This window comes from Talpa europaea, assembly GCF_964194135.1.
Source record: "Talpa europaea genome assembly, chromosome: 6".
Taxonomy (NCBI): domain Eukaryota; kingdom Metazoa; phylum Chordata; class Mammalia; order Eulipotyphla; family Talpidae; genus Talpa; species Talpa europaea.
Window position 1 is genome coordinate 34920320 of NC_140072.1, and position 26688 is coordinate 34947007.

The window sequence follows — 26688 nt, forward strand, 5'->3', positions numbered from 1 at the left end:
TAAAATATAAAGCGTTTGACAGACTTTCACACCTCTATAACTCTTATTTCAAACATTATAGAGTATTTTAAATAAATTCTAAACCTGAGAAAAATCCCTAGTATAATTAATTCCTTAGTTTACAGTTTATATTATTTGTCATGAAGGTAATATACTTACATGCATTAATGAGTAATACGACTGTTTGCCAGTATAAAAGAGAAAATGAAATGGACGGCCATCTTCTCCCCACTGGATTGCTAATAAAAAAACAGATGAAAATAAACAAAAATAAAAATATGCAAAGAGACAAACAGCTATACTTAATTGCAGTTATGAAAAATGTCAAAGTAACAAAAAAGCATGAACATTTAGAATATTAATATTAAGTTACTTTAACTTGTAGATATTTAGGATGTTGGATATTTCATATATATTAATATAAAATGTTTGTATTTGATAAAATATTACTAAATATTTTATCATGAGAATTTCTGTACTTTGTTTTAAATAAACAAATAAAATAGCCAAAATTATCTTGCTAAAACAAACAAAAAAACTAAATTTGGCTGTAAATACAATACACTCCTAATTCCTAAAAAGGAGACTTAAAAAGTCAATCACAGCACACTTAGTAATTTAGAAAAAATCAGACTATAACAAAGAAAAAGACTAAATGGATTTTTCCATGTCACATTATTTCAACCCTGTGATGACACACCTCTGAGTTTAAAATGTCTAAAACAGCAGGGGCCCCAAAAATTCTTTTTGTAATCATTTTGGACATATGGTCATTCACATCTAATAAACGCAAAATAAACTAAGAAATAGTCACTACAGTAAATAAACGGAACATCAATGCCATGTCCTTTCCTATACTTCTACTGAGTTGTTTCTCTGTTAACAATCTTCAGAAACTCTAATAGTGTCCTCTGTCTGTTACATAAATTGTAAATGCTTTTCTCCCAATCTGTCACTTGTGTTCTAATTTTATGATGTCTTTCAAAATCAAGTTTGAAATACAGCCGAATTTATTCCTTTTCCTCAATGGCATTGTACCTCAAGCCTGTTTTCATTACCATTCTTATTAAAGAATCTTTAAGATATTTTTCACTAATTCCTCCCTACCTACAAAATTTAATACCATAAATACACTGCATCTGTTAATGTATATCTAGGCCCTTTGAAGAGCCACAGACATTTTAATGGGTAAGATTTCTTTTACGTCCTCTGAACCAATTTAATTAAATGGTGGTAGTAGCGCAGAGTAGACAGAATCAGTGGCCAAAATAAAGTACTCAGCATCAGCATATTTGTTGGTGCTGTATTTTTTCAATTCTAAGACAGTTTTTCAGATTTTAATATCTTTGACAATAGAATTTATTTTATAATTAATGTAGAAACTATGATACACACCATCAGCTTGTTTTCTTTGTATGAGATATATATAATGGGACCTCTTAGAATCTGATATTTTAGACTGAATGGAATTAAGTATATATGGAATTAAGTATATATTACACACATTCTTCAATGAGACCAAACTCAAAAATTCTTCCAAGGATTTATAGTGGAGTCTTATGGACAACCGTAGGGGCAACGGCATCTCCATTGAAAAACCATGTTTTGGACTTTCCATGAACCATTTTCCTATAATTTCTTCTAGAAATTTTGGTCTCAAGTTTAGAAATTTAATCTATCTGAAATTTATGTTCATGAGGCAGAAATTCAAATATTGTTTTATTCAACAGAGCCATCATCCTGTTAGTATTTTGAATAGTCCACCCTTTTCTGTTGAAATGCCACCTGTACAATACATAGGCTTTCTTTCTCTTCTGAGGGTAATTGTTATTCCACACAGACCACTTTAGTGAATACAATTAAAAGGACGAACAAAATTTCATGATAAGTGGTGAATAAAAATCTTGATTAGGAGTTTAGCTTGAAAAACAAAACCAGATTTGCCATTGCCTTATGGATAAGTCAAATATCCTCCAACATCATTTTCATATTTACAACTTTATTTTACATCAATTTTCACTCAGAAAGTAACTCAGAAAGACAAATACCATGATTGTCAATAAGACTTCACTATAAATCCTTGGAAGAATTTTTGAGTTGGGTCTCATTGAAGAATGTGTGTATTATATATACTTATGTAGGTGTCCATATATACTTAATTCCATTCAATCTAAAATATCAGATTTTAAGAGGTCCCATTATATATATCTCATACAAAGAAAACAAGCTGATGGTGTGTATCATAGTTTCTACATTAATCATAAAATGAATTCTATTGTCAAAGATATTAAAATCTGAAAAACTGTCTTAGAATTGAAAAAATACAGCACCAACAAATATGCTGATGCTGAGCACTTTATTTTGCCCACTGGTTCTGTCTACTCTGAGCTACTACCACCATTTAAATAAAAATCAGTTCTTTGCTGTTTGCTGCATTTTAATACCTAGTATGGTAAATTCCTTTTATTAGTCTTAATTCTTTTTAAAAACTCTCTCACTGGGGGTCCCGCGTGGCGCCCAGACCTCTCCTGCCGCCCGCTGCTCCCCTCAGCAGTGTATTTCGTCAGTCTGCCTGTTCTGTTCTGTTCCCCGCTCTGGCTCTGGTGAATTCTCTCACCCTCCCGCACTTCTGACTGTACCCAGTGCTTGTATAAATAAATAAATAAATCTTAAAAAATAAATAAATAAATAAATAAAATAAAAAAAAAAATAAAAACTCTCTCACTGGACCTCTCTGGTGGCACAGTGGTTGAGCGCCGGATTGCGAAGCTGCTGCAGCCTCTGCAGCGCCAGTTCGATCCCCGGCTGCTCACCGGCCACCAGAGGAGGGTCCCACATGGCGCGCAGACCGCTCCTGCCTCCCGCTGCTCCCCTCAGCAGTGTACTTCGGTCCTTCTGCCTGCTCTGCTCCCCGCTCTGGCTCTGGTGAATTCTCTCACCCTCCCGCGCTTCTGACTATACCCAGTGCTTGTATAAATAAATAAATCTTAAAAAAAAAAAAAAAACAACTCTCTCATTGCTTCCTGCACATTTACATTCTCAAATAAATTTGTAAGTTTCCCCAAAAATCTACTAAGACTTTGAAATTATAATAGATTAATAATTTTTAAAGTAGCAACTCTGCATTATTGCATTTCCTTACAGAAATATGAAATCTTTTTTCCAACTATTCAGATTTTCACTTATGATCTTCAAGTTTATAATTTTCAGATATAAACCTTACATCATTTTGTAAACTTTATATTTTGGTTTGTTGTTTTGCTACTTCCCCCTCAATTATCTATGCTTTCTATAAATTTTAATTACATAAGTAATTACCTTTAATTAGATAGATTTTATTTTTTAGAGCGGTTTTGAGAGCTAAATTGAGAGGAAGGCACAGAGATTTCCCATATACACCTGTGCCCACATATGTAGCCACTTCCATTATCAGCACCCCTATCAGAGTGGTATATTTGTTACAACTGGGTGACACATCTGTATCACCCAGAGTCTGTGGTTTACATTAGTAGTTGTTCTTGGCATTGTACATTCTATGGGTTTAGACAAATTTATAATGATATATATCTGTCATTACAATGTCATAGAGCAGTTTCACTGCCCTAAAAATCCTCTATGCTTAGTTGTCCTTTCTTCTCAGCCTCCCACAAACTCCAGGAGATGACTGATCCTTTTACTTTCTCCATAGTTTTGCCTTTTCCAGAATGTCATATAGTTGGAAATAGATGGTTTCAGATGAGTTTCTTTCACTTAATATGCATTTAAGGTTCCTCTATGTGTTTGCATAGTTTGTTAGTACATTTCTTTTTTTCCATTGTCTGGATGTACCACAGTTTAATTATCCATGTACCAACTGAAGGACATCTTAGTCACTTCAAGTGTGATAATTATGAAAGCAACTGCTATGAACATCTGTGTGCAGGATTTTGTGTGGATCTAAGTTTTCAACTCCTCTGGATAATGGGTAGATGACAAGTAACTACTGGATCATTTGGTTAGGGTATGTTTAGTTTTGAAAGATATTTCCAAACTATCTTCCAAAGGGGCTGTCCCATTTTACACTCCCACCAGCAGCGAATGAAAGCTCCTGTTGCTAGATAGCCTTGCCAGAATTTGGTGCTGTAAGTACTTTGTCTTTCGGTGATTCTAATAGGTGGTAATGGTACCTCACCATTGTTTTAATTTACATTTCCCTAAGGTGCAGAATCTTTTGATATGCCTATTTACCATCTGTAGATCTTCTTTGGTGAGATGTCTGTTAAGCTTGGCTTATTTTAAATCAGGTGTTTTCTTCTTGTTAAGTTTTAATAGTTCTTTGCGTATTTTGGATTCAGCCCTTTATAAGTCTTTCCCAAATATTTTCTCCTGTCCTGTGGCTTGTCTTTTCATTTTCTTGACAGCATCTTTTCCATAGCAAAAGCTTTTAACTAATCAAATCCTGCTTCTCAATTCTTTCATATTATTGCTAAAAAGCCATAGCCAAAATCAAGATCTACTAGGTTATTAATAATTTACTGAGCCGGCCTATTCAAATTGTACACCACTTTTTGTGTAAATTTTGGCAGATCGTGAGTCTTCCAAGGGATCAGTCCATTTTTGTCTGTTATCAAATGTAGGCACAAAGCTGTGCAAAGTATTGCTTGATTATCCTTTTTTAATGACCATGGCTCTGTAGCAGTGCTCTTCTTTCATTTCTAATATTGGTAATTTGTGTTCTCTTTTTTTTAAGTTAGCCTGGCTAGAGGCTTATCAAATTTATTGAGCTTTTGTAAGAATCAGCTTTTGGTTTTGATGATTTTCTCCACTGATCTCCTGTTTTCAATCCCACTGATTTCTGCTCTAATTTTTATTATTTCTTTTCTAGTGCTTCTTTTGGATTGGCTGCTCTTTTCTAGTTTCCTAAAATGAAAGCTTAGATGATTGATTTTAATCTTGTTTCTTTTCTATTGTTATGCATTCAATGTTATAAATTTCCATCCAAGCACTGCTTCTGCTCACTCTTCTTATAAATATTAAATATTAGAATTCCCTCACCAGAGGCAAAGTTAGAATTTGTTCTGGATTTTTTCATGCAAATACACACACACTTTGTGTGTGTGTGTTCATGTGTACGTGCACTGAATATACAGGATCTTTTGCATGTTTTCAATTAGTGATTACCAGGGGTAGTTGGGATATTTAAATTGGGAAAAGGGAGGCTATGTTATGGTGAGGAATAAAACTGGACTTTCAGCCGTGAACTTAATGTAGCATATACACACTTTGATTTGCAGTGATGCACACTAAAACATATGTTATAATACAATGCTACTTCAATAAAATAAATGAATATATACACACACACTGAAAAATGGTATTAAGCTATACTTAAACTACATACTTGCTATGGACAATGTGTCTCCCCTCACATTCTAATTTACAATGGAAACTAATCCCTAATGTAATGGTATTTGGGTATGATAAGGTCAGAAGGGTAGAGCTCTCATGAAGGGGATCAGTGCCATCATGAAAGAAACCTCAGAGAGATCCCTGATTCCTTCCACCATGTGAATTTGGCAGGAAGACAACTGTTTATGTACCAGGAAGCAGGTTCTTACCAGGCACCTTGATCATGGACTTGTAGTCACCAGAATTGAGAGAAAATAATTTCTGTTGTCTGTAAGCCACCTAGCCTATTGTAACTGAAACGGACTAAGGCAATACTACACTATTTTAACTTGCTTTGCCCACCTAATAATGTGGGCAATACAACTACCCTATCTCACTCTATTTATCTTCTGCACATTATTCTATTGTAACTCTGTTAGTTAGACTGCTTCTAATATTTTCCTAACATATAACATTTACCATTTCTAATCTAATGACTGATAATGATGTCATTGTTTTACAGAGCCCTAATTCTGATCTGATATTTCCTATATTTACTGGCTACTTTTATTTTCTCCATTTATGAATTGCCTCTTTTCCCCTTTGGCCATTTTTCTACTAGGCTGTTTCCCTTGTTAATTTTAGGAATAATTTATTCCAGAGATCAGATCTCTGTCATGCTTCAATTTTTCTCCAGTCTGTAGCTTGTTAATTTGAATTTATAATATTTTTTTTCAAAGAGAAGTTTTAAATTTTAAAATAGATAATTTATCAATTTTGTCCTTGCTGTCTTTATGACTTAGTGCATAATAGTATGCTATTAAAAAGATCTTCAACAAGTGCTGGAGAGGATGCAAAGAAAACAGAACCCTATTACACTGTTGATAGGAATGTGAACTAGTATAACCATTAATGGAAAGCAATCTGTATTGAGCTTTAAAAATTAAATGTGGTACAATCAAGCAGTCCCATTCTTAGGCATACAGCCACAGAATATGAAACCATCAATACTAAAGCCTATGTGTTCCACAGTGTTCATAGCAGCATTATTTATGATAGCTGGGACATGGAAGGAACCTAAATGCCCACAGATGGATGACCAGATCAAGAAGATGAGGTATACCCACACCAGAGTATTATATCGCCACAAGAAAGGATGCAATGCAACCATTTTCAACAAAATGCAGAGTTCAAGAAAATTATATATAGCAACATAAATCAGAACAATAAAAATACTGCACATTTACACAGCAATTTGACAACATAAAACACTTTCAACTAACAGTAAAAGTAAAGTGGATATCAATAAATATCCTGACAGTTCTGAGGTTAAAGACAGAGGTGATACAGGGGATCGTGGTTAAAAAAAAAAGAATCTCTCTTATTAGGGCAATTAACAAAATGAGTAGATGAAAGTAAAATTGATGTATACTTATAAGATAGTCTTCACTTATCTTAATGCTCAATTAACACAGAGAATTATACTAAAAAAATTGCTAATGTTAAACTATCCTTGTATTTCTTTGGGGAAAAGGTCCTCTTGTGGTTTTTCAGTACTTTACTTGATTTGCTATCATTTTACTTGGTGAGAAGAGACCAAAGGTTTTTTTTTAATGCAATTTATGTGCAGATTTGAAAATGATGTGAGACTTTAAAGTGAATTTGGACAGCTTTATTTTTTTTCCTGATCTGCAACAGTTTGCATAATATAAAAGTTATAAGCATTTTCAAGTTATGATATACCTCATTGACAAAACCTAGTGGAGAGGGGGAGCTGTGGTTAGATCTTTGATTACCTTTTATTCTCCCACTTTTAGCCTAACCAGTATTCTCCTGATTAAGTCAATTTTGGGAATTGTCAATCAAGTTCATTGTTTTTTTCATAGTTGGTTTTATTTATACGACTGCCTTTTTTAATATCTTCACTGGCTTTATCAATTCATTTTTGATTTTCTGTCTTCTTGAACAAACTGTACTATTCATTTTCTAGTCTTTCTTTATGTCTAATAAATGTCTGCAAAACACAGAAATTGTTCTCATTGTCATATATTTCCAAATAGTCTGTAATCTCAATTTTGATTTCCTATTTAGTCCAATGTGATAGTTCTATTGATTTTGTCAGAAAATCCAAAGTATATTAATTTCTACTTTTTGGAACATGTTAGGTTTTCTCCATGGCCCGGTACATCACAATTCTATTAATATTTCATCAGTGTCTGCATAGAGAATATACTTAGTACTTATATCTGTAACTATAAAGCCATTCTATGCTACCAAAATTCTCTTGAATTTTAGTTAACAGCTTTTGCTGTAAACATTTCAATGCTAAATGTTTGGGACAAAAAGGTTCATGGTTGTCATATCCACTTGATGTATATTAGGTTTTGTCAATATAATTGAAGATTCCTGTCTCATGGAACCATGCCCTGAGCTCCTTGAATTCCATTTTGTCTAGTATTAGGTACTACTCCTTGCTTCTGTCATTGATTGAGTATATATTCCTTTGTTTTTCCCAATATTTTTATCACTTGCTTTAAACTATAGAGCAGAATTTTAACATTAACTCAACCTGGAATCTTATACTAAGAGAAGCAGGAGTACATTACAATTGTCATAATCTACTCAAAACTAAATTTCACTTATTTTTTTTTTTTAGAAGTGGGGTACAGGCCAGAGTCATGGGGGGTAAGAAGATTTACCAGAGAGAGAGGGGAGCAGAACAAGCAGATGTACCGACATACACTGCTGAGGGGAGCAGCGGGCGAAAAAGGAGAGGTCTGCAGCGCCATGTGGGTTGCTCCCCGCTGGCTGGGGATTGAACTCGTTCCGCAAAGGCTGCGGACAGCTTCATAGCGATGCGCTCAACCCCTTGCACCACCAGGGAAGTCCTTTGCTGATTTTTTTTTTTAATACTTATTTTTTTATTTATACAGGAGCCAGGGTACAGGCCAGATGAGCAAGAGGGTGAGAGGATTCACCAGAGACAAAGTGGGGAACAGAACAGGCAGACTGGCGAAATACACTGCTGAGGGGAGCTGCGGGTAAGGCTGGAGAGGTCTACTTGCCATGTGGGTTGCTCCGAGGCTGGTGGGGATTGAACTGGCACTGCAGAGGCTGCAGACAGCCTCACAGTGCTGCACTCAACCGCCTGTGCCACCAGGGAGGCCCTGGTTTTTTTTTTTACATTAAAAATCAGTCATGTATTTACATAGTACAGCAAAATTGGTGGGTATGTGGCAAAATTTATTTTGCTAACTCTAAAGGAATACTGTATACACATATAGTTAAATATAATCAACTGAAATGTCAGAAAGTCCTACCAACACTGACATATTTCCAAAATAATACATGGGCATTTTCAGGGATATACAGTAGCTTCAGTTGTTACATTCTAGTTGATGGTGATAACAAACTTCTAATATTGAGAAAGTGGTTTGAAACTAACTTGAAAAAAAGAACTAGCCTCAGATGGGCAAATATATAAGAAGAGCAAAACTAGTATAGCTACACAGAAGAGAAAAAGGGATGTAAGTCAATCATACCATTCAAGTGTTGCAGGACCAGAAAGGGGGGGAAATGTATATTCAATAAAAATATGCTTCCTAAGCAAAAATGAAAATTTTTCAAGTAAAAATTGAATTAGTCTCAAGCAGATCTATACCAACCTCCTCTCCAAAATGGTATATCAGAATGCAAATAAATTAGTATGAAAATAGAGTCTAACCTGATCTAATTTTAATTTTCTTAATTAAAAAGAAAGTTTATAAATTCCAGTCATTCATTATTACTTATAAAGTATTTTCAGTTTATTTCATGACCACCATGACACAGAAGTGTATCTATATAATAGATGAGCTACTGCTGACATATGATTTTTGATACATAATTTTATAGTTAAGAAAGAACTGTTCATTTCATTCTTGAGCAAACCTACCTCTTTGTTTTGGAAAAATCTCTTCAGGATGCTGGAAAAGAAATTAAAAAAGCATTAGATAATGACTGCAACATATAAACCTAAATGGAATTTCAAAAATTATTAAGATAAGTACCTTCATTACTGGCCTGGCTCGCTTCTCAAACAAACCACTTGGAAAAAGGTAAGCAATAGCTCTCTGAAAAGATACACAAAGGTTACATGAGCAAGTTAATATTATGATGAATAGTTATTGAGCACTTGCTGTGTGCCAGATATTAAACAATGTATTTCATACACATTATTTCATTTCATAATCTTTTACATGGAATAAAATTAACCATGTACACTTCCCCAAAAAGAAAAATCATTTCAATTATTAAATTGGTTATTAACAATTTTTAAATGCCAGCTTCAAACATGAATGTGATAACAAAAAAGGAAAATTTTTTTAAAGGAAAACTAGAGGTGCTCCTATACAACTTCTCTATAAAACTGTCTTTCTTAACTGTTAATCAAAATTCAGAGGCAAAAAAGACTGACCAATTGAATTACACAGAAGAAAAAATGGGTCAAATGTATTATTCATAGTAAGAAAAGTGCAATCAAGACGACTGAGATACCACTTTTCATTTAATAGAATCAGACACAAGTTCAAAGGCTTGACAGCCCACTATTGGCAAGGCTGGAGAGAGACTCTTGATACCTCGCTGGTGGGAGTGTCAAATGGTACAACCTCTACCTCTACAGTTGGAAATCTGGCACTATTCAACCAGACTGCATATACATTTCCCCCACTATTCCCACTCCTACAAATTCACCTTGAAGATACACACCAACAAATATAAAACAACATCGATACAGGTAATGGGAACAAAATATTAGAAACAACCAAATTGTACACAAGAGGTTGGTTGCATAAATGATGGCAAATCTACACAACGAAGGACTTCACTGCTACAAAAAAAACTTGAAAAAAAGTAAGATACAAATGTCTTAGTATGTGATGCATGGTGTAAGAAAGAGGAATAAAAAAAATACTGTAGTATAGAGAGAAATATACACAGGTTTTTTTTTTTTTTCAAATATAAGCCCCCCAGAAAGGCTAAAGTAGAAAATATTAATAATCATTAGCTATTGAGGAGTGGGAGGGAGCAGGTGAGAAGCCCAGTAATGAGACTTCTCTGGGTAAATATAGAATTTTCAAAAGAAATGCTAAATCTTAATGTATGTACTTAATAGCTTTTAATTCCCTACTATATTAGGCTGTAACAACACAACCAATTATATTATGCTATATAAAGTGCTATATCACCAATTATTAATATAGTATATACAAGATACTACATTATATTGCACCAACTATATTACATTGTATTTGTACCAAACTACATTTGCTTTTGTGGAGAAAGTCCATAGGGCAAAAGATAGCACGTTAGAATAAAAGTCAAGTCACAAAATTCAGTAAAAAGAAAGGATAAAAGATAAAGGAATAAAAGAGAGAACAGTAAATATGATAAACCATTTTTTAACTAAATATCAAGCAATACAAAGTAAAAGAGACACAGCCCAGCATGTTGTCATCTGTTTAGTATGCATGGGACAGTACCAACGTGACCTCACCTATTACTTCCAGCTATCTCCTATGGGCATTTTAAACTGATTTTTTACAAATTCTGAAACAAACAAAGGACTACCTGGATTTTATTAAAAAAAAAAAAATGTTGCTTTCTGTGTCTGCTTAACTCCCAGTTAACATATACAGTTGTTAAAATTCAAGTAGGTGAATACCCTTTTGAAATAAATAGTAAATATTTATAAGAACAAGAGAATTCTGACTGCTAGTATGACATTAAACAGCCTACAGATAAGCTTTGGGCGGAGCATTACATGCTATGAAACAGTAAAACCCTTATTTTCATTGCAATACAGATTTCAGAAGAAAGGAAGCAGTGAACATGAAAATCGGGTAAATGTGTAAATAATATAGCCCTTATTGTGTCATATAACCATAGAAATGCTTTTCAAGTACAATCATTCCCAGTGATTCTGATTTGTAAGGACATCAACTTTATCCAGTTCTTTTGAGGAGTAAATAACGTATTTGTAAAAGCGTAGCACACAGCAGGCACTCAATAAATGTCAGCTATACAAAAATGTTCAATCTTTGTGAAGTTCTTTCCCACATTATTTTAAGACTTACCTAGTTATGCATTCTTTACCTCTATATAGACAAAGAACTAACTAGCCCCAAATCAATCCAATTATCTTAAAAACAGACTATTTCTTCACTGACATTAAAGATATACAGATATTTAGTAGTAAAATTACCAGAAAAACTCTTATGTACTTAAAAGAGAAGACACTGACCTTTACCTTGATAAATCATACTCAACAAATATTTATCAGACAGAAGTTCTAGGCACTCTACTAGTTAAGAAAGATGAGCAAGACATAGCTTTGACCTCATTCCAGCAGACCTCAAATACAGGGGCTGCTGTAATACTATACATGAAAGAAATTGGCCTAATAGAATATACACACAGGACCTGTGGTAGAATTACTATAGGTTACTTAGGATACCGAGGAGGGTGGTCAGTTACATTTCTCAGTGATAATTTTCATCTGGCTTTTCTGAACAGTCACCACTTTCTTGCTAAACAAGTACCTTTATACCATTTTCTCTGCCTGGAGTATCATTGTTTTACTTCTCCATTTAACACATTCCTATGTGTGTTTTAAAACCTAGATCAAATGCAACCTCGCCTTACAGCGTCCTGAAATCCTCAGGGCTGCTTTTCTCTTCTTTGTTTATATCCCTATCAGAGTACTCTCCAGGCTTCTCTACTGACCTGCCAACTCAGTCAAACAGGAGAGATCGTCTTTCAGGACCCACACCATCTGGCTGGTCCATTCTCTCTCCATCTTTATCACGGCAGCAATCACAAAAGGCTAGTGCTCACTTTTCCCCTTTATGTACCAACTGCTGCCATATTTGTGAGCAACCCTAATGCTCAAGTGAAAGAATCATCTAAACAAGACTCCTGGTGTCATCTAGGCCAATAAATAGCCTTCAATTCTCAATGACATTCCTGTCCTTAAAAAGCACACACCCCGGGGGCCTCCCCTGGTGGCGCAGCGGTTGAACACTGGGCTGCAAGGCTGCCCACAGCCTCTGCAATGCCAGTTCGTTACCCGGCTGCCAGCGAGGGTCCCACACACACACACACACACACACACACACACACACACACAAACCAGAAAAAAACAAAAAACAAAAACACACACACCCAGACCTCCCCAGTGGTGCAGCGGTTTAGTGCTAGGCTGTGAAGCTGTCCGCAGACTCTGCAGCGCTGGTTCGATCCCCAGATGCTGGGCAAGGGTCCCACATGGCGCACAGACCTCTTCTGCCGCGCCAGCTGCTCCCCTCAGCAGTGTACTTCGTCAGTCTGCCTGCTCTGTCTCTGCTCTGGCTCTGGTGAATTCTTCACCCTCCAGCGCTTCTGACTGTACCCAGTGCTTGTATAAATAAATAAATAAATCTTATAAAAAAAGCAAAAAAAAAAAAAGCACACACCCATCTCTTGTGGCACTACTGAGGTCCCCTGCCACTAACCAAAAATGGTCTTAAAATACTGTCTCTGAGGCAGGAAAGAGCTTGGATTCTATACCTCATTTCAGCCTGAATTTCAATGCTAGGGGCAAAAGGTAGGAACATTTAAATGCAGGAGGTAGTAGGAAAATGTAAGAGTATAGATACATATAAACATATATATGGGGTAAAAATGAGAATAATATCACAGAAGACTCCAGATAATCAGTTAGTCCTCTTGTACCTTTTATGAATTTAGGGGTCCTTATTGGCACAGCTCTGTTCGTTCCCCACCCTTCTGTTATTCTTTTCTATAGTTAATCTTAATTTGCTGCCAGAAAGAAAAATATATAAATAACGAGTTATGGCAAATACTGAAAACTTCTTTCATTTTTCTCCCCTGCAACTCCTTTCTCCTAGAAACAAAACCTAAGGAAGAAAAATAACAACCAAACATAACAACCAAAAAGACATCCATCCACCCTCCTTCTTTGTCCCTGCAATGCTCATCTAAAGGAACAACATTGTCCTCCAGAGCCTTGGAGGGCAAGGTCTTGTCTATAATGTGCACTCCAAGGAACATTCTAGCTGGTTCTCCTGTATGGTTTCAGTCCAGGCTAAGAATAACTCCTTCACCATCACCTTAATGGCAGGGTGAGAGAGGAGTATGTCATCTTTCTCTCCAAAACCTGTTGTTAGTAGTGATGCAGATACTGGAAATTCTCTATTTGCTAACATGAAAATGTGGGTGCTCCAGGCAGATGTTTCAGCACTAGTTCCATCAGCATAGTCTCACTGTGGTTACTGCTGTCTCTTGTTACTAGGAACTGTGTCAGCTAGGAGAGGGTGATGACCCCGTCCGCCCCTTTGTAGTGGGAGAGACACCCACTCAGGGAGCACAGAAGCTTTCCTGATTTCTACCTTTTAGGTCGTCTTCCCACGCTAACAAACCTCAAGGTTAAAATTTCACCTTCCTTGATCAAAATTACCTGATCCTACTTCAAGGTCAGTCTAAGAGAAATTAGCTCGATGGAAGGCATCCCTATACTTTTACGTAAGACGGTCTTTTAGGGCATGGTGACTTGATGTTTATTTTAGTAGAAAGCATTTGCTTAAGTCCTTCCAAATACAATATTTAATTCTTCATCTCTACCCTTAACCCAATAATTTGTCCCTTTGACTTTCTCAAAAGGCATAGGCTCAAAAGACTTCCCCAAACTCTCCTCACAGATGGTAGGCAGTATCACCCTCACTCCTCCCACTTGGCAACTTCTGATCGACACTGGGGATACATTTTATGGAAGAAAAGTTCCATGGATTCATCTCTTGAATCTTTTGGGGCTTCCTAAAACATACAACTAAAGATACAATTTCCCAATTTGACAAAGCTATGGTGGGTATTTCAAATAAGATAATTAAAACAATGACATAAAAACAAAAATGGTTGGAGGCAGAAAGGCTATTTCTCTCTCTCTCTCTCTCTCTCTCTCTCTCTCTCTCTCTCTCTCTCACACACACACACACACACACACAGATTAAATTAAGGTAAAGATTTGGCTGGGAAAGGCTGGGAAGTACAACTAGAAAAGAAAGTGAGAACCATGAAGGAAAAGGAAGTGTTAAAATACTTCAGACTTTTTAAAAGCCATTTTCCTGATGTTATTCAGAAATATCTATATTAGCATGATAAAAATGCAGAATTTAAATATTATGATAGGTGAAATTAAGTCAACCAGAAAACCAGTGGAGGAAGGTGATGAGGTAAATACTTGACTCTATGCTAATGCTAACTTCTCCATCAACTGCTAAAGTTCTATGATTCCCTGGAGCGCGTGTGGCACTTACCAGGCACTAGAGAACAAGGACCAGCAGGGAATGGTCAAGGTCCTCAAGTATCTCAAAGGAAAATTGGCATTTCACATAAGAACTGTGTTTTGCCCACTTGGATCAAGTTTATCAACCAAGACAGAATTAACAGAAATTTCATAATTATCTGAAATAAGTACCTTTTCAACAATCTACCTAAAAAACTACGATTGAACTAAGAAACATCTGGGACTCGATGATTCTTCAAGGAGTTAGAAAACAATATTACTAGCTCAATATTTTTGTTTTAGGCTTGGCATTTGTGTTTTAAGAGACCAATTCTTAGTCTAGGAAGCTGATTTTGAAGGTAGCCTAGAGTTAACACACTGGTATTCAAACATTAACAACATCCACAAATATACGCCTCCAATACAAAATCACTATCTAACTCTGATTTATGATTGTTGACATATTATTAATCTTTCATTTTACATTCACTGAGAAGATTGGGGTCATAGGAATAAAAAGCAAAGGGAATTTCCCTATAAGCTCTAGCTAATATTTCTGTATTAAGTTCTAGAATTTCTATGAAAATTAACTTGGCAAAGTTCTTGGGCATTTTAAACTAATGTCACATTTAGAAAAAATGTCACATATATAACTTAGATCACCGAAAAATAAAAAAAAGCCCTGCTTCTTTCAGAAAAAAAGAGTGAAATACACATTTAAGATGGATAAAACCCTTCAAAAATTGAGACTACAGCATGGTCTACCTGAATCTCAAGCAAAAATAAAAATATTTTTATGGGGGATTGTAGGGTAAGGAAAAAGTATCAGGCTTTTCTGCCCTCCCACCATTAGGATAGATGAGGGAACCCTGTGGTCCTGAATGCATGCCTGATGGCGGTTACCTGAAGTGGATACACCTGGGCTGAGAGACTGAGTTTATAAAGGCGGCGTCGTGGGGACGCCAGCAAAAGCCAAGAACGAACAGAAACGGAGAGAGGAGCAGAGAAGCTGAGAGAGAAGCAGAGCCATGAGAAGAGCAGAGAGAACGTGAGGGAAGGCCGGAGAGCCCAGAGTGAAGACTTGCTGGGGGCCCGGGAGGCCTGCCAGCCTCCCGGCCCCCCAGGACCCTGGCCTGCTGTATACCCAGTAAATCCCAATAAAAACCTGCAAAAGCCACTGAGGCTCCAGGACTCTGACTACTCCTTTACCCGGTCTGATGGATCAGAAAACCTGCACTGTGTCATTCCTGACCCTACAGGGATTTATTTGGGATATACTTATCCCAAAAAAGCCATGGGATAAAGTAATTCTCATTTGTAAACACGTTTCCTTTTCAGATTTTAAGGAGAATACTGTAACTCAAGGGTTCCCTAAGATGAAGGCAACGCATTTAACTATATTCTTAGGCTTAAGTCAAAGCCTGCATAAAAGGATTGCAGACTCAACCCAGGAGAAGCACTGGGTCAGGAATGCAATCTCTATTAATTAGGTATCCCAGCTGGGCAGTGGGTTTGCAGCTGTTAACTTGATCAATGACTTACCTAAATGTCATCTCTACTGATTCGCTTATAAATTACCAGCAAGTGAGACTAATGTACAGGTGCTAATTTATTTAAACTGTTCTCTACAGTTCTACATAGCTTTATAAACTGCATCTGGCACCTAATGTTAGCTGTCAGTTGTACTTAGACATGCCTGTCCTAACGACTCTGTTCATTAGAAGTGAGCACAAATTATGAAATATTGTGAAAAATGATACATCAAATGGAATGGGCACAGCAAATCAATTAGAGAAACTTCATACAGCATATTCACACTTAGGAGAATAAAACATTCTGGTTTCAGAATGAGGTCTATAATACCAATTAAAAAGTAATTGGTAGACTTCAACAGTGTTATATATCAATTTGCTGGCTTTTTTCCTGAAATTCTATAGTAATGGAGAACTTTTAATTCCCAAATAAAGACATTAGTAAATGCAAGTGTGAGTCTGTATTCATAACATTTAATATAACTGAAATGTCTCCCACTTAAAATTTATAACTGATACTACTTAATTAAAAAAAGGAAAATGCAAATGTCAGTAGTCTTCCATTTTTTTGTGTGTTTACAGCATGATTTTGAGAAAAAGAATTTTTGTTGGTCCATGTGAAAGGATTAAAAAACTCAACAACAGCAAACTGATTAGCAGTAACTGTAACCCAGCATCTACTCTAGCATAACAAACAGTGTGTTACAATGTCTATAAGATTCTACAGACAGGGACTGAGCTACAGGTGGTCAGCCTTTAGCCTTGGGTTTGCCCTGACTCTTGTTACACAGTATGGGGGCTGGTTTTAGGCTCCATATATGTAGAATCTTCTTTTGAGCAACCTGTAACTGCTTTACATTCATCTATAAAGCTCAACTCAATGTCCATCTGACAGATTCTTCCTCTCAGTAGCTGCTGTTACAGCCAAAAATACTTTTTACACAATGATCAACATTTGGCAGTTGCCTGTGAAGGTTTATGGAATAGGAGTCGAGAACCACGATATTAAAATATATTTTCAGAATATTTAGCACATATTTAAGAACTTTCAACAAGACACTGCATACACTATTGATTTTAGAGGAGACCTGTTTTTCCTTCTATTAGTTTTTTTTTTTTTTAAGTCTGCATTTTTTTTTAAAGATTTATTTATTTATACAGGCACTGGGTAGTCAGAAGCGCGGGAGGGTGAGAAAATTCACCAGAGCCAGAGCGGGGAGCAGAGCAGGTAGAGGGAGTGAGGTACACTGCTGAGGGGAGCAGCAGGCAGGGGAGGTCTGTGTGCCATGCGGGACCCTCCTCCGGTGGCCGGGGGTGGGGGTGGTGGGGGGCAGCCCGGGATTGAACCAGCTTTGCAACCCAGCGCTCAACCGCTGCACCAGGGAGGCCCTCCTTCTATTAGTTTTTAACACTTATCAGTGGTACCACAGTGGTTCAGTAAGGAGAACAGGTGGTTGCTTTCTTTTTAATATAACTTAAGAAATTAGAACTGGATTAATTTATTCAAAAAGGAAAAATCTATATTGACACTCATGACTAATTTCTTTTTAATTTTCTAATTCATAAATTAAAATAAAAATTTTCATATATTGATAAATTTAATAAGATTGACCATTAAATATAGCAAAGTGATTTTGCAAAATAAAATTCCACCAGATATGCAAAGCCTTAGCTTTAATAATAAAAATCTTCATTAAAATAGTGACAAGAATATTTCTATTCATAAAATTTTATTCATAATTTTTATTTTACCAACCCATTAGCTGTAATATTTTGAAAAGCCTTATAAAATTAAGGAAGCACTAGCACGTAAGTTTAGATAGGTATAATTTCCCCACATAAGTTATATATGCTGTACTGAGTGGGGCCAAAGATCAGATATCTATTTAAATTCAACCTTCTGAAATAAGCTGTAAACCTAAAAATCAATAAAGAAAAGGCCTATGAAAAGTCAGAATAAGCTGACACAAATTCATGATGTTACCTTGTAGGAAGAGTATGCAGGCCCACATGTCAAGTCTAGTGGTGGTTAGTTTTAATTCACATGCCTAACAAGTCTAGTTATGCCAGAAGATTAGAAGGTATGAAGAGCAGGTAGGGTATGAACAGACACAGACAACTTGACAGGAAAGGAGATGGCAGGAATCAGTAATAAAGCACAGGCAGGCCATTTGGTACAGGGACAAACATGCAAGTCCTTGAGTCATAGCTTAAGCCATACTAAAAAGTAAAGCCCTTAGGCACTGTAAGATTAAATTATAATCACTGTAATCTAATAAGTAAGGTTGAGGAACTATAATTTATTTCAGAAAATGTTACTCAAAATATAAAGCTTTGAAAGTGTAGGAAAAAAGACCAGATATACAAAGGCCTGTATGCTGTACAGCTTGGTTCCTCAACAGTAAATATACACTCACAAGTATTTTGATAATGATTAAATGTGCTAAAGTATAGATCATAATGCACTAGAAAGCATCTTACACATTAATAGAAGGTTTCTAGTATTTTTCATTACTAAAGAGCAATTAAAAATAGGGTTCCCTTATCTGGAAAATTTACTATTGTGGACTAACTTCCTGATCATATTAAATAAGAAAAACTATTTTACCTAGTTTTATTATAAAAGACACTATGATTTTTAAATATATAACAGCAATCACAAACTTCCAGAGATTACCTGGAAGCTTAAAATATTTTTCTGATTTTGGTTATTAAATTATTCATTAGCATAAAACATTCATCAGCACAAAAAAGCTAAATAAGACTGATCAACTGTACCATCTCTCTTTTAGTTTATATATATAACCAAAACATAAATGAAAACAGGAATCATAATGGTTTATAATTTTAATGCTTTGGTGATGGTTGTCATTGTCTTCCTTTTCTCTTATATCTACTTAGATGTCAAAGGGAGTTCACTTAATATACCAAAATGTTTAATTGCTACAGAATGTGATACTTAGTGAGACAGATTAATCACTTGCAGAATCAAGTCAGTGTCAAGGAAAATGGTCAACACTCACTTACATACTGGTGTTTTTTAGTGAGGTAGGTAAGACAAAATACCAGGCTACACTACACAACACAATTTCTGGTTTAAATCACTCAATGATGTATCAAGCACTCAAGTATTTCAGATTATTCTCCCCAAAACTCAGTCTCAGGTGGCATGGAAGATTTGTGTGACAAAGACAGTAAGAGAACTAATAAATGACTGAAGATATGGTAGGTTTTATTTATTACAATTAATAGTAATGAGAACAATAACAGCTTGTTTTAATTTCATGCTCCTTATTTATATTCTGAGGTAGGCAGCAGGCATTGATATTTTAAAGAAAATCACGTAACAGTGTTGTGACTTGCTAAATGTTATAATGCTAGTCAGTCACAATGCAAGAAAATCTATTCTTCTACAACATCACTTCAAATACAATGAATTTATTTAAAACATGTCAATTGATCAAGGTTCTATATGTCTTATATTTATATTCCTCATAAAACAAGAAATTCAATTTAGAAAATTGTACATATTTTTAAAAGGCAATTGGAATGTTTTTCATATTAATTCATGGCTTCATTTTTACTGGTTAGATCTAAAAGAGATTTTTATTATATTCTATTAGCACAACAAAATATTACCAACTTACTCTCACCATAATAAACCAACATGCAGTTTTAAAAGTACAGAAAAGTTGTCACCTCTCATGTTTACAAGGTGATATTAAACATCTCTTCTCTGGAAAACAATTCTATACTTTAATAACCAGAACTAAACATATTGTTTCTGTCTGACTGAATGACAGGGTCCTTTTAGATATTTCTAAATAATATAAAAACGATACTCTAAACTGATACACCAACATGTGCCTATTGTAAACTCCTTAACAAAAAATATTAAGATAATCTATGAAAATAGTTGTTTCAAATCTTAAATATTTTTGCAAAAATATACTTCACAGATGGTTTTAGCTATCATTATTTTAGCAATTCAGTAAGCAGTATGGAAAAGAAGTTCCTAAAATACATAAAATAAGTTTAATCTGAATACAATGGCACCTAATTTACCTATGTGAAAATTATACAGTGAGCCTAGACTTTTAACTAGGTAAATTAAACTACAAGCCATGTCTACCCTGTAGAAACTTTATCTTCGGCCTCCCCTGTGGCACAGCAGTTGAGTGGTGGGTTGCGAAGCTGCCCGCAGCCTCTGCAGCGCTGGTTCGATCCCCGGCTGCTCCCCAGGCTGCGTATGGCGCGCAGACCTCTCCTGCCACCCTCTGCTCCCCTCAGCAGTGTACTTCGGTCCTTCTGCCTGCTCTGCTCCCCGCTCTGGCTCTAGTGAATTCTCTCACCCTCCCTTGCTTCTGACTATACCCAATGCTTGCATAAATAAATAAATAAATAAATAAATCTTTAAAAAAAGAAAAAGAAACTTCATCTTCATGAAAATAATTTTAACATCCCAATCTAATACTGGGATGTTAACTACAAATCAGTTATCAATTAGATTAAAAAATCTTCAACAAAATTGCTAGCAAGATGTCCAAAAAGTGAAACTTATTCCATGAACCAAGGTGTTGATTTATCAAATCAATTAATAAAAAAATCATAAATAAATTGTATCCTTTGAAGTATTAAGTGAGAATAAAATCTTTGTTCTTGAGAGTTTTAATTGACATCTACTGTTTTAGCTCAAGGTCATATAAAAAGTTTTGCTGTTAATAGTAATATTTCATTTAGCAATGTTAAAAAATATAAAAACCTCCATTTGGGGGCCTCCCTGATGGCGCAGCGGTTGAAAGCTGGGCTGCGAAGCTGCCTGCAGCCTCTGCAGTGTCGATTCGATCCCCGGCTGCCAGCGAGGGTCCCACATGGCTGGCGTGCAGACCTCTCCTGCCGCGCCCGCTGCTCCCCTCAGCAGTGTATCTCATCAGTCTGCCTGTTCTGTTCCCCACTCTGGCTCTGGTGAATTCTCTCACCTTCCTGCGCTTCTGACTGTACCCAGCACTTGTATAAATAAATTAATAAATAAATCTTTAAAAAAAAAAAAATCTGCATTTGAGGCCATCATTGCAAAGATGTATTTATAGGTAAAATGAAACAGTCCTTTGTGATTTTTTGTGTCAAAGCTTTTTTTTTTTTTCACTTGTATTTCACTCTTTATTCCTAATAACATGTTACTAACTTAATAAAAAGAAAATGAAAAAAAAATGTGATACACCATACCAAGAAAAGTCATGATCAGCTCAATAGAAGCAAAATAGCATTTGACAATTTCCGACACCTTTTTATGATAAAAATGTCCTACAAAAACCCCATAGTTTATATTATACTTATGTAATGGTGAAATACTGACTACTTTCTCCTATCATCAGAAATAAGATGAGGATGTACACTCTTACCATTTCTATTCAACAGTGTTTTAGGTTCTGGCAAGGATAACTAGGCAAGGAAAAAAAAAAAAAAGGAATGCAGATTGAAAGAAAGAAGTAAAACTATTTCTACTTCTATTTTCAGGCAATATTTTATTTATTTGTTTGTTTGTTTATTTATTTATTTATTTGATGATTGCATACAAGAGCTGGGGTATAGGTCAGAAGTTTGAGGGATGAGAGGATTCACCAGAGACAGAGTGGGGAACAGAAAAGGCAGACTGACTGAAATACACTGCTGAAGGGAGCAGCAGGCGAGACAGGAGAGGTCTGCTGCACCATGTGGGTAGCTCCCTGGCCTGCTGGGATCAAACTCGTTCTGCAGAGGCTGCAGATTGCTTCATAATGCTGTGCTTAACCCCTTGTGCCACCAGGAAGGCCCCAGGCAATATTTTATTTATTTATTTTTTAAAGATTTATTTATTTTATACAAGAACCGGGGTAGAGGCCAGATGCACAGGAGGGTGAGAGGATTCACCAGAGAGAGAGCGGGGAACAGAACAGGCAGACTGACGAAATACACTGCTGAGGGGAGCAGCGGGCGAGACAGGAGAGGTCTGCCCCACCATGTGGGACCCTTGCCGGCCGGCCAGCTGTCCGGCCAGCCAGAGGGAATCAAACTGGCGCTGCAGAGGCTGCGAACAGCTTCGCAGCTCGGTGCTCAACCACCTGTGTTACCAGGGGAGGCCCTCAGGCAATATTTTATATACAGAAAATCCAAAGGAATCCACTAATAAAAACTAAGAATTAGCAATGAGAGGTCAGCAAGGTTGTAGCATTCCAGATCAATAAGTGAAAATTGTATTTCTATCACAAAAAAGAATCCCAAAAAAAGCAAACAATTCTGTTTAAAACTCTGCAAATTATAAATCAATTAAAGAAATGAAGGAAGACATAAATAGAAACACATGTCTATTAGCAATATTCCCCAAACTCAACTAGAGATTCAACAGAATCCCTATCACTCTTTGCAGAGCTCATTCTAAGCTCACTGACAAGCTCATTCTAAAACTGATAGGGAATTCAAGGGACATAGAAGTCACAATGATCTTTAAAAAGAAGAACAAAGTAGTAGTGCCAGCACCACCCAATTTCAAAATTTACTACAAAAATAGTACTCAAGGCAGTATTTACTGATGTAAGAATAAACTTACAGATCAATAGAATATAATTGAGAGTCCAGGAATAAACTCCTATTCACAGCCAATTGATTTTTGGTAAGGTTGACAAAATAATTCAACAGGGAAACAATAGGCATTTCAACAATTGGTGATAGAATAACTGGATAGCTACATGTAAAAGAATTAAGTTAGATTCCTACCTCACATCTCTTACAAAAGTGACCTTAAAATGGATGTAAGAGCTGAAACCATCCAAAACTCTAAGAAGAAAAACTGAAGGGCAAATCTTTATAATTTTAGATTAGAAATATTTCTTAGGTATAAACCCAAAAGAAGTAAAAACAAAAACATATGACCACACAAAAAGATATTCATAGGAGCATTAGTCATAATAGTCAAAACAATGGAAGGAATCTAAATGCCCATCAACTGATAAACGAATTAAAAAAATTGATATATCCATACAATTAATAAAATTGGAAAATAATTTGGCAATAAAAATGAATTAACTACTGATACATGATATACAATATAGATGAATTTTGAAAACAACATGCAAAGTGTAAGAGGCCAGTCACAAAAGACTATATATTTGGTGGGAAGTGATAGTGTATGCAGTCTCTTTACAGGATGATGAAACGCCTAAAATTAGATTGCGGTGATGGTTACAAAACTGTGAACAGACTAAAAATCAATGAATTTTACATAGTATATGAATTATACCTCAATAAAGCAGTATCAAAATAAAAAAAAGGAATGAAGGAAAGGCGGGAGGGAGGGAGGAGAAAAGAGAAGGTGGTAGGAAGGAAGGAGAAATACCAAAAGAAGTTATTTCCAGGAAAAAGAGTCACAATTATTGGTCTTGGGTCTTAAAAAGAAACTGAAATATCATTTACAAATCATTAGGAAAGATATTTTAAAAAGATGGGAATTAGGGCCTCTCTGGTGGTGCAGCGGTTGAGCGCTGGGCTGCAAAGCTGCCCACAGCCTGAGCAGCACCAGTTCGATCCCCGGCCGCAGGCAAGGGTCCCACATGGCGCAACAGACTCTCCTGCTGCGCCCGCTGCTCCCCTCAGCAGTGTACTTCGTCAGTCTGCTTGTTCTGCTACCTGCTCTGGCTCTGGTGAATTCTCTCACCCTCCCGTGCTTCTGCCTGTACCCAGTGCTTATATAAATTAAAAAATAAATAAATAAAATTAAAAATTGGGAATTAAACTAAAATGCATAGACTCATATAATTTATTTTAAATCATGAATATGTTAAATTTATTTTAAAAAAGGGCTAATCAGTTAAATAGAATACATCATGGGATGTTATATCTTACTTTTTAAAAGATTAGAAGAATCTACAAAGATGTTAAATTTAACTCCCTTTGCTAGTTATCCTGGGATGCACAGGAAAAAGTTTTATTCTTTCTATTTTTACCAGATTTATAATTCAAAAGTGGAAGAGGAATACAGTTCCACCCCTAATTCTAAATTACTTAGAACATGAATCTTGAAAATTGAAATATATAGGAAATTGATAAAAATACTGGACTTAGGTTTACTTAGGGAATTTCCTAGAAACACGACTGTATTCTTATACCATTTATCATTTTATAAGCTAAGTTCAAGAATAAACAACAGGATAAAAGTTTCCAAATCGTGTGTAAGCCTGCAGTGGCTCCTATGACCTTGAATCAAAGAAAGTATCTATTTCTAGCTAAGATCTAAAACGCACTATACTTTATAATGCTTCAAATACAGAGGACATCTCTGTTTGAAACCATGGTTCCGACTTATAATGTACAGTGACATTTTTTCCTTATTCTGACAGTTTGATTAAAATTTATACAGAGCTAAAGGCCACAGCTGAAAAAAAGTGCTTTCAATACCTAAAATTCTATATAGCAATTACTTTTTCCAAAATAGTAACTATACTTACGTCAATATCTTCTTGGGTAAAAGTTTCTGGATCTTCTCCCATCATGTTGGCTAAATGTCTCTTTCCTAAGTTGAACTCTTCAATCTGCTTTTTAATAAAATCCACTGTGTAAGTTGTATTTTTTAAGGCGGCAATATTTTTCTTTGTTGTTACAGCTGTTGTGTGTCTTAGCCTTAATACCTAGTAAAAAAATAAACAGAAAGAAAAGATTTTAAATTAAACAATGATCTTATAGGCCACTGTCTCTAAAAGACTGTGCTTCAAAAACAGTTTAAGCAAATTGTGTTCCAACATATTAAAAATAATATTGATAAATGATATTCTCAAAGAAGGGAATATATAGAGAGAGCTACTGGGGGTAAGATGCCCAGTCTGACATCCAAACTGTATTCAGTAGAAAAGAACTCATTCCTCCCAAGAAAACTAGGGTGCTGTTACAAAGGGGAAATGGATGCTAGGTTAAACAAACAAGAAAATTTATTATAACGCTACTTAGCAAAACTCACTATATTTATTCCACAAACTGTTAAAAATTATGAGATTTAACATGTATACCAAACAAAAAAACATACATATAGACCTCATTTAAATCCAGAGTAGGGCCTCCCTGGTGGTGCAAGGGGTTAAGCACTGCACTATGAAGCAGTCCACAGCCACGAGTTCGATCCCCAGCCAGCCAGGGAGCAACCCACATGGCGAAGCAGACCTTTCTGTCTCACCTGCTGCCCCCCTCAGCAGTGTACTTCAGTCAGTTGGCTTGTTCTGTTCCCCACTCTGTCTCTGGTGGATCTTCTCACCCCCCTCCCCATCGCTGGCCTATACCCCAGCTGTTGTATGCATAAATAAACAAATTTTTAAATAAATAAATAAATTCAGAGTAAAATAAACCAACCATAAAAAGCGCTTGTTGAACAATCACAGAAATTTGAACATGGAGTGGGAAACAGTTATTAAGAAATTACTATTTATTATGTTAAATATGCTATTGAAATGGAAGCTGTGATTTTTAAAAACTTTGTTAGAGATACATATTCAAATATAAGTAAAAGAAGAGAAAGTCAGAGATTTTCATTAAAAACTTCCAGAAAACATTAATTGTTGGAGTTGGGTGACATATACACAGAGCTCATACATTAATCTACTTTTATATATGCTTGGACACGCTTTTTCATACTAAAATTTTAAAAAGTAAATCACTTTACAAGTTCATTTAACAAATCTGAGCAACTACTATGGGCCTATGTACTAAATTTTAACAGACATAATTGTATAATGAAATCAAGTGATATGAAAATGAGACTGTTGCCATTCTGAATAAGGAAGCACAAAACATGGTAAAGATGCAGTTTTCTTTTAAGTTACTAAACCTATTTGTCATAAAGAAGTGTAGCAGGTGTTTACACATACACAAATGTTTATACACACACAAGCACCCACATATGCCTGAACAAAAGAACTTTTCACACTTTTAATTCAAGAAACAATCAAAAAGCATCTAGGAGGTATCTGTAGGTACTATGCCAGGCATTACAACAGGGATATAAAGGGTATGTTATTCTTCTCAAGAGGTCTACAAGCCAAATCTAGGAGAAAGACATGAAAACATGAGATATTCAGAAATAACAAAAGAAATATATGTAGGTCTTTCACAATTGTAGACAGCTGCCAAGATGGCTCCCAGTGATTCTGCCACCTGGTATTCATGTCACCGTGCAATTCAGGTCAAACCTAGTGACTTGCCTATGATGGAAAGAATACTACCGAAGTGACAGAATGTGACTTCTGAGATTAGGTTAGAGAAAGACTGTCCCTTTACACCCTCTCTTGATCAATCTGGTAGAAAGAAGAAAGAAGCCAGATGCAGCAAACTGCCCTAGAGAGACCCAAGTGTCAAGAACGGAAGATGGCCTTTGGCAAGGATATGATTCTTGCTAATACCCACACTAAGTGAATTGTGAAGCAGATCCCCACTCCTCCTCCCCCCACA

General features: G+C 35.8%; 1 protein-coding gene across 1 annotated transcript in view; it reads right to left on the reverse strand.

Moving 5' to 3' along the window:
• The window catches only part of MRPS9 (mitochondrial ribosomal protein S9), a gene marked incomplete at both ends in the record, with an annotated part of 50104 nt that overhangs the window by 19505 nt on the left and 3911 nt on the right, over nt 1-26688 (reverse strand). Inside the window, 4 exons of the mRNA XM_084234952.1 lie at nt 160-239; nt 9302-9332; nt 9417-9479; nt 24702-24881. Coding sequence (XP_084091078.1) covers nt 160-239; nt 9302-9332; nt 9417-9479; nt 24702-24881 — 354 coding nt within the window. The remainder of the gene's footprint in view (nt 1-159; nt 240-9301; nt 9333-9416; nt 9480-24701; nt 24882-26688) is intronic.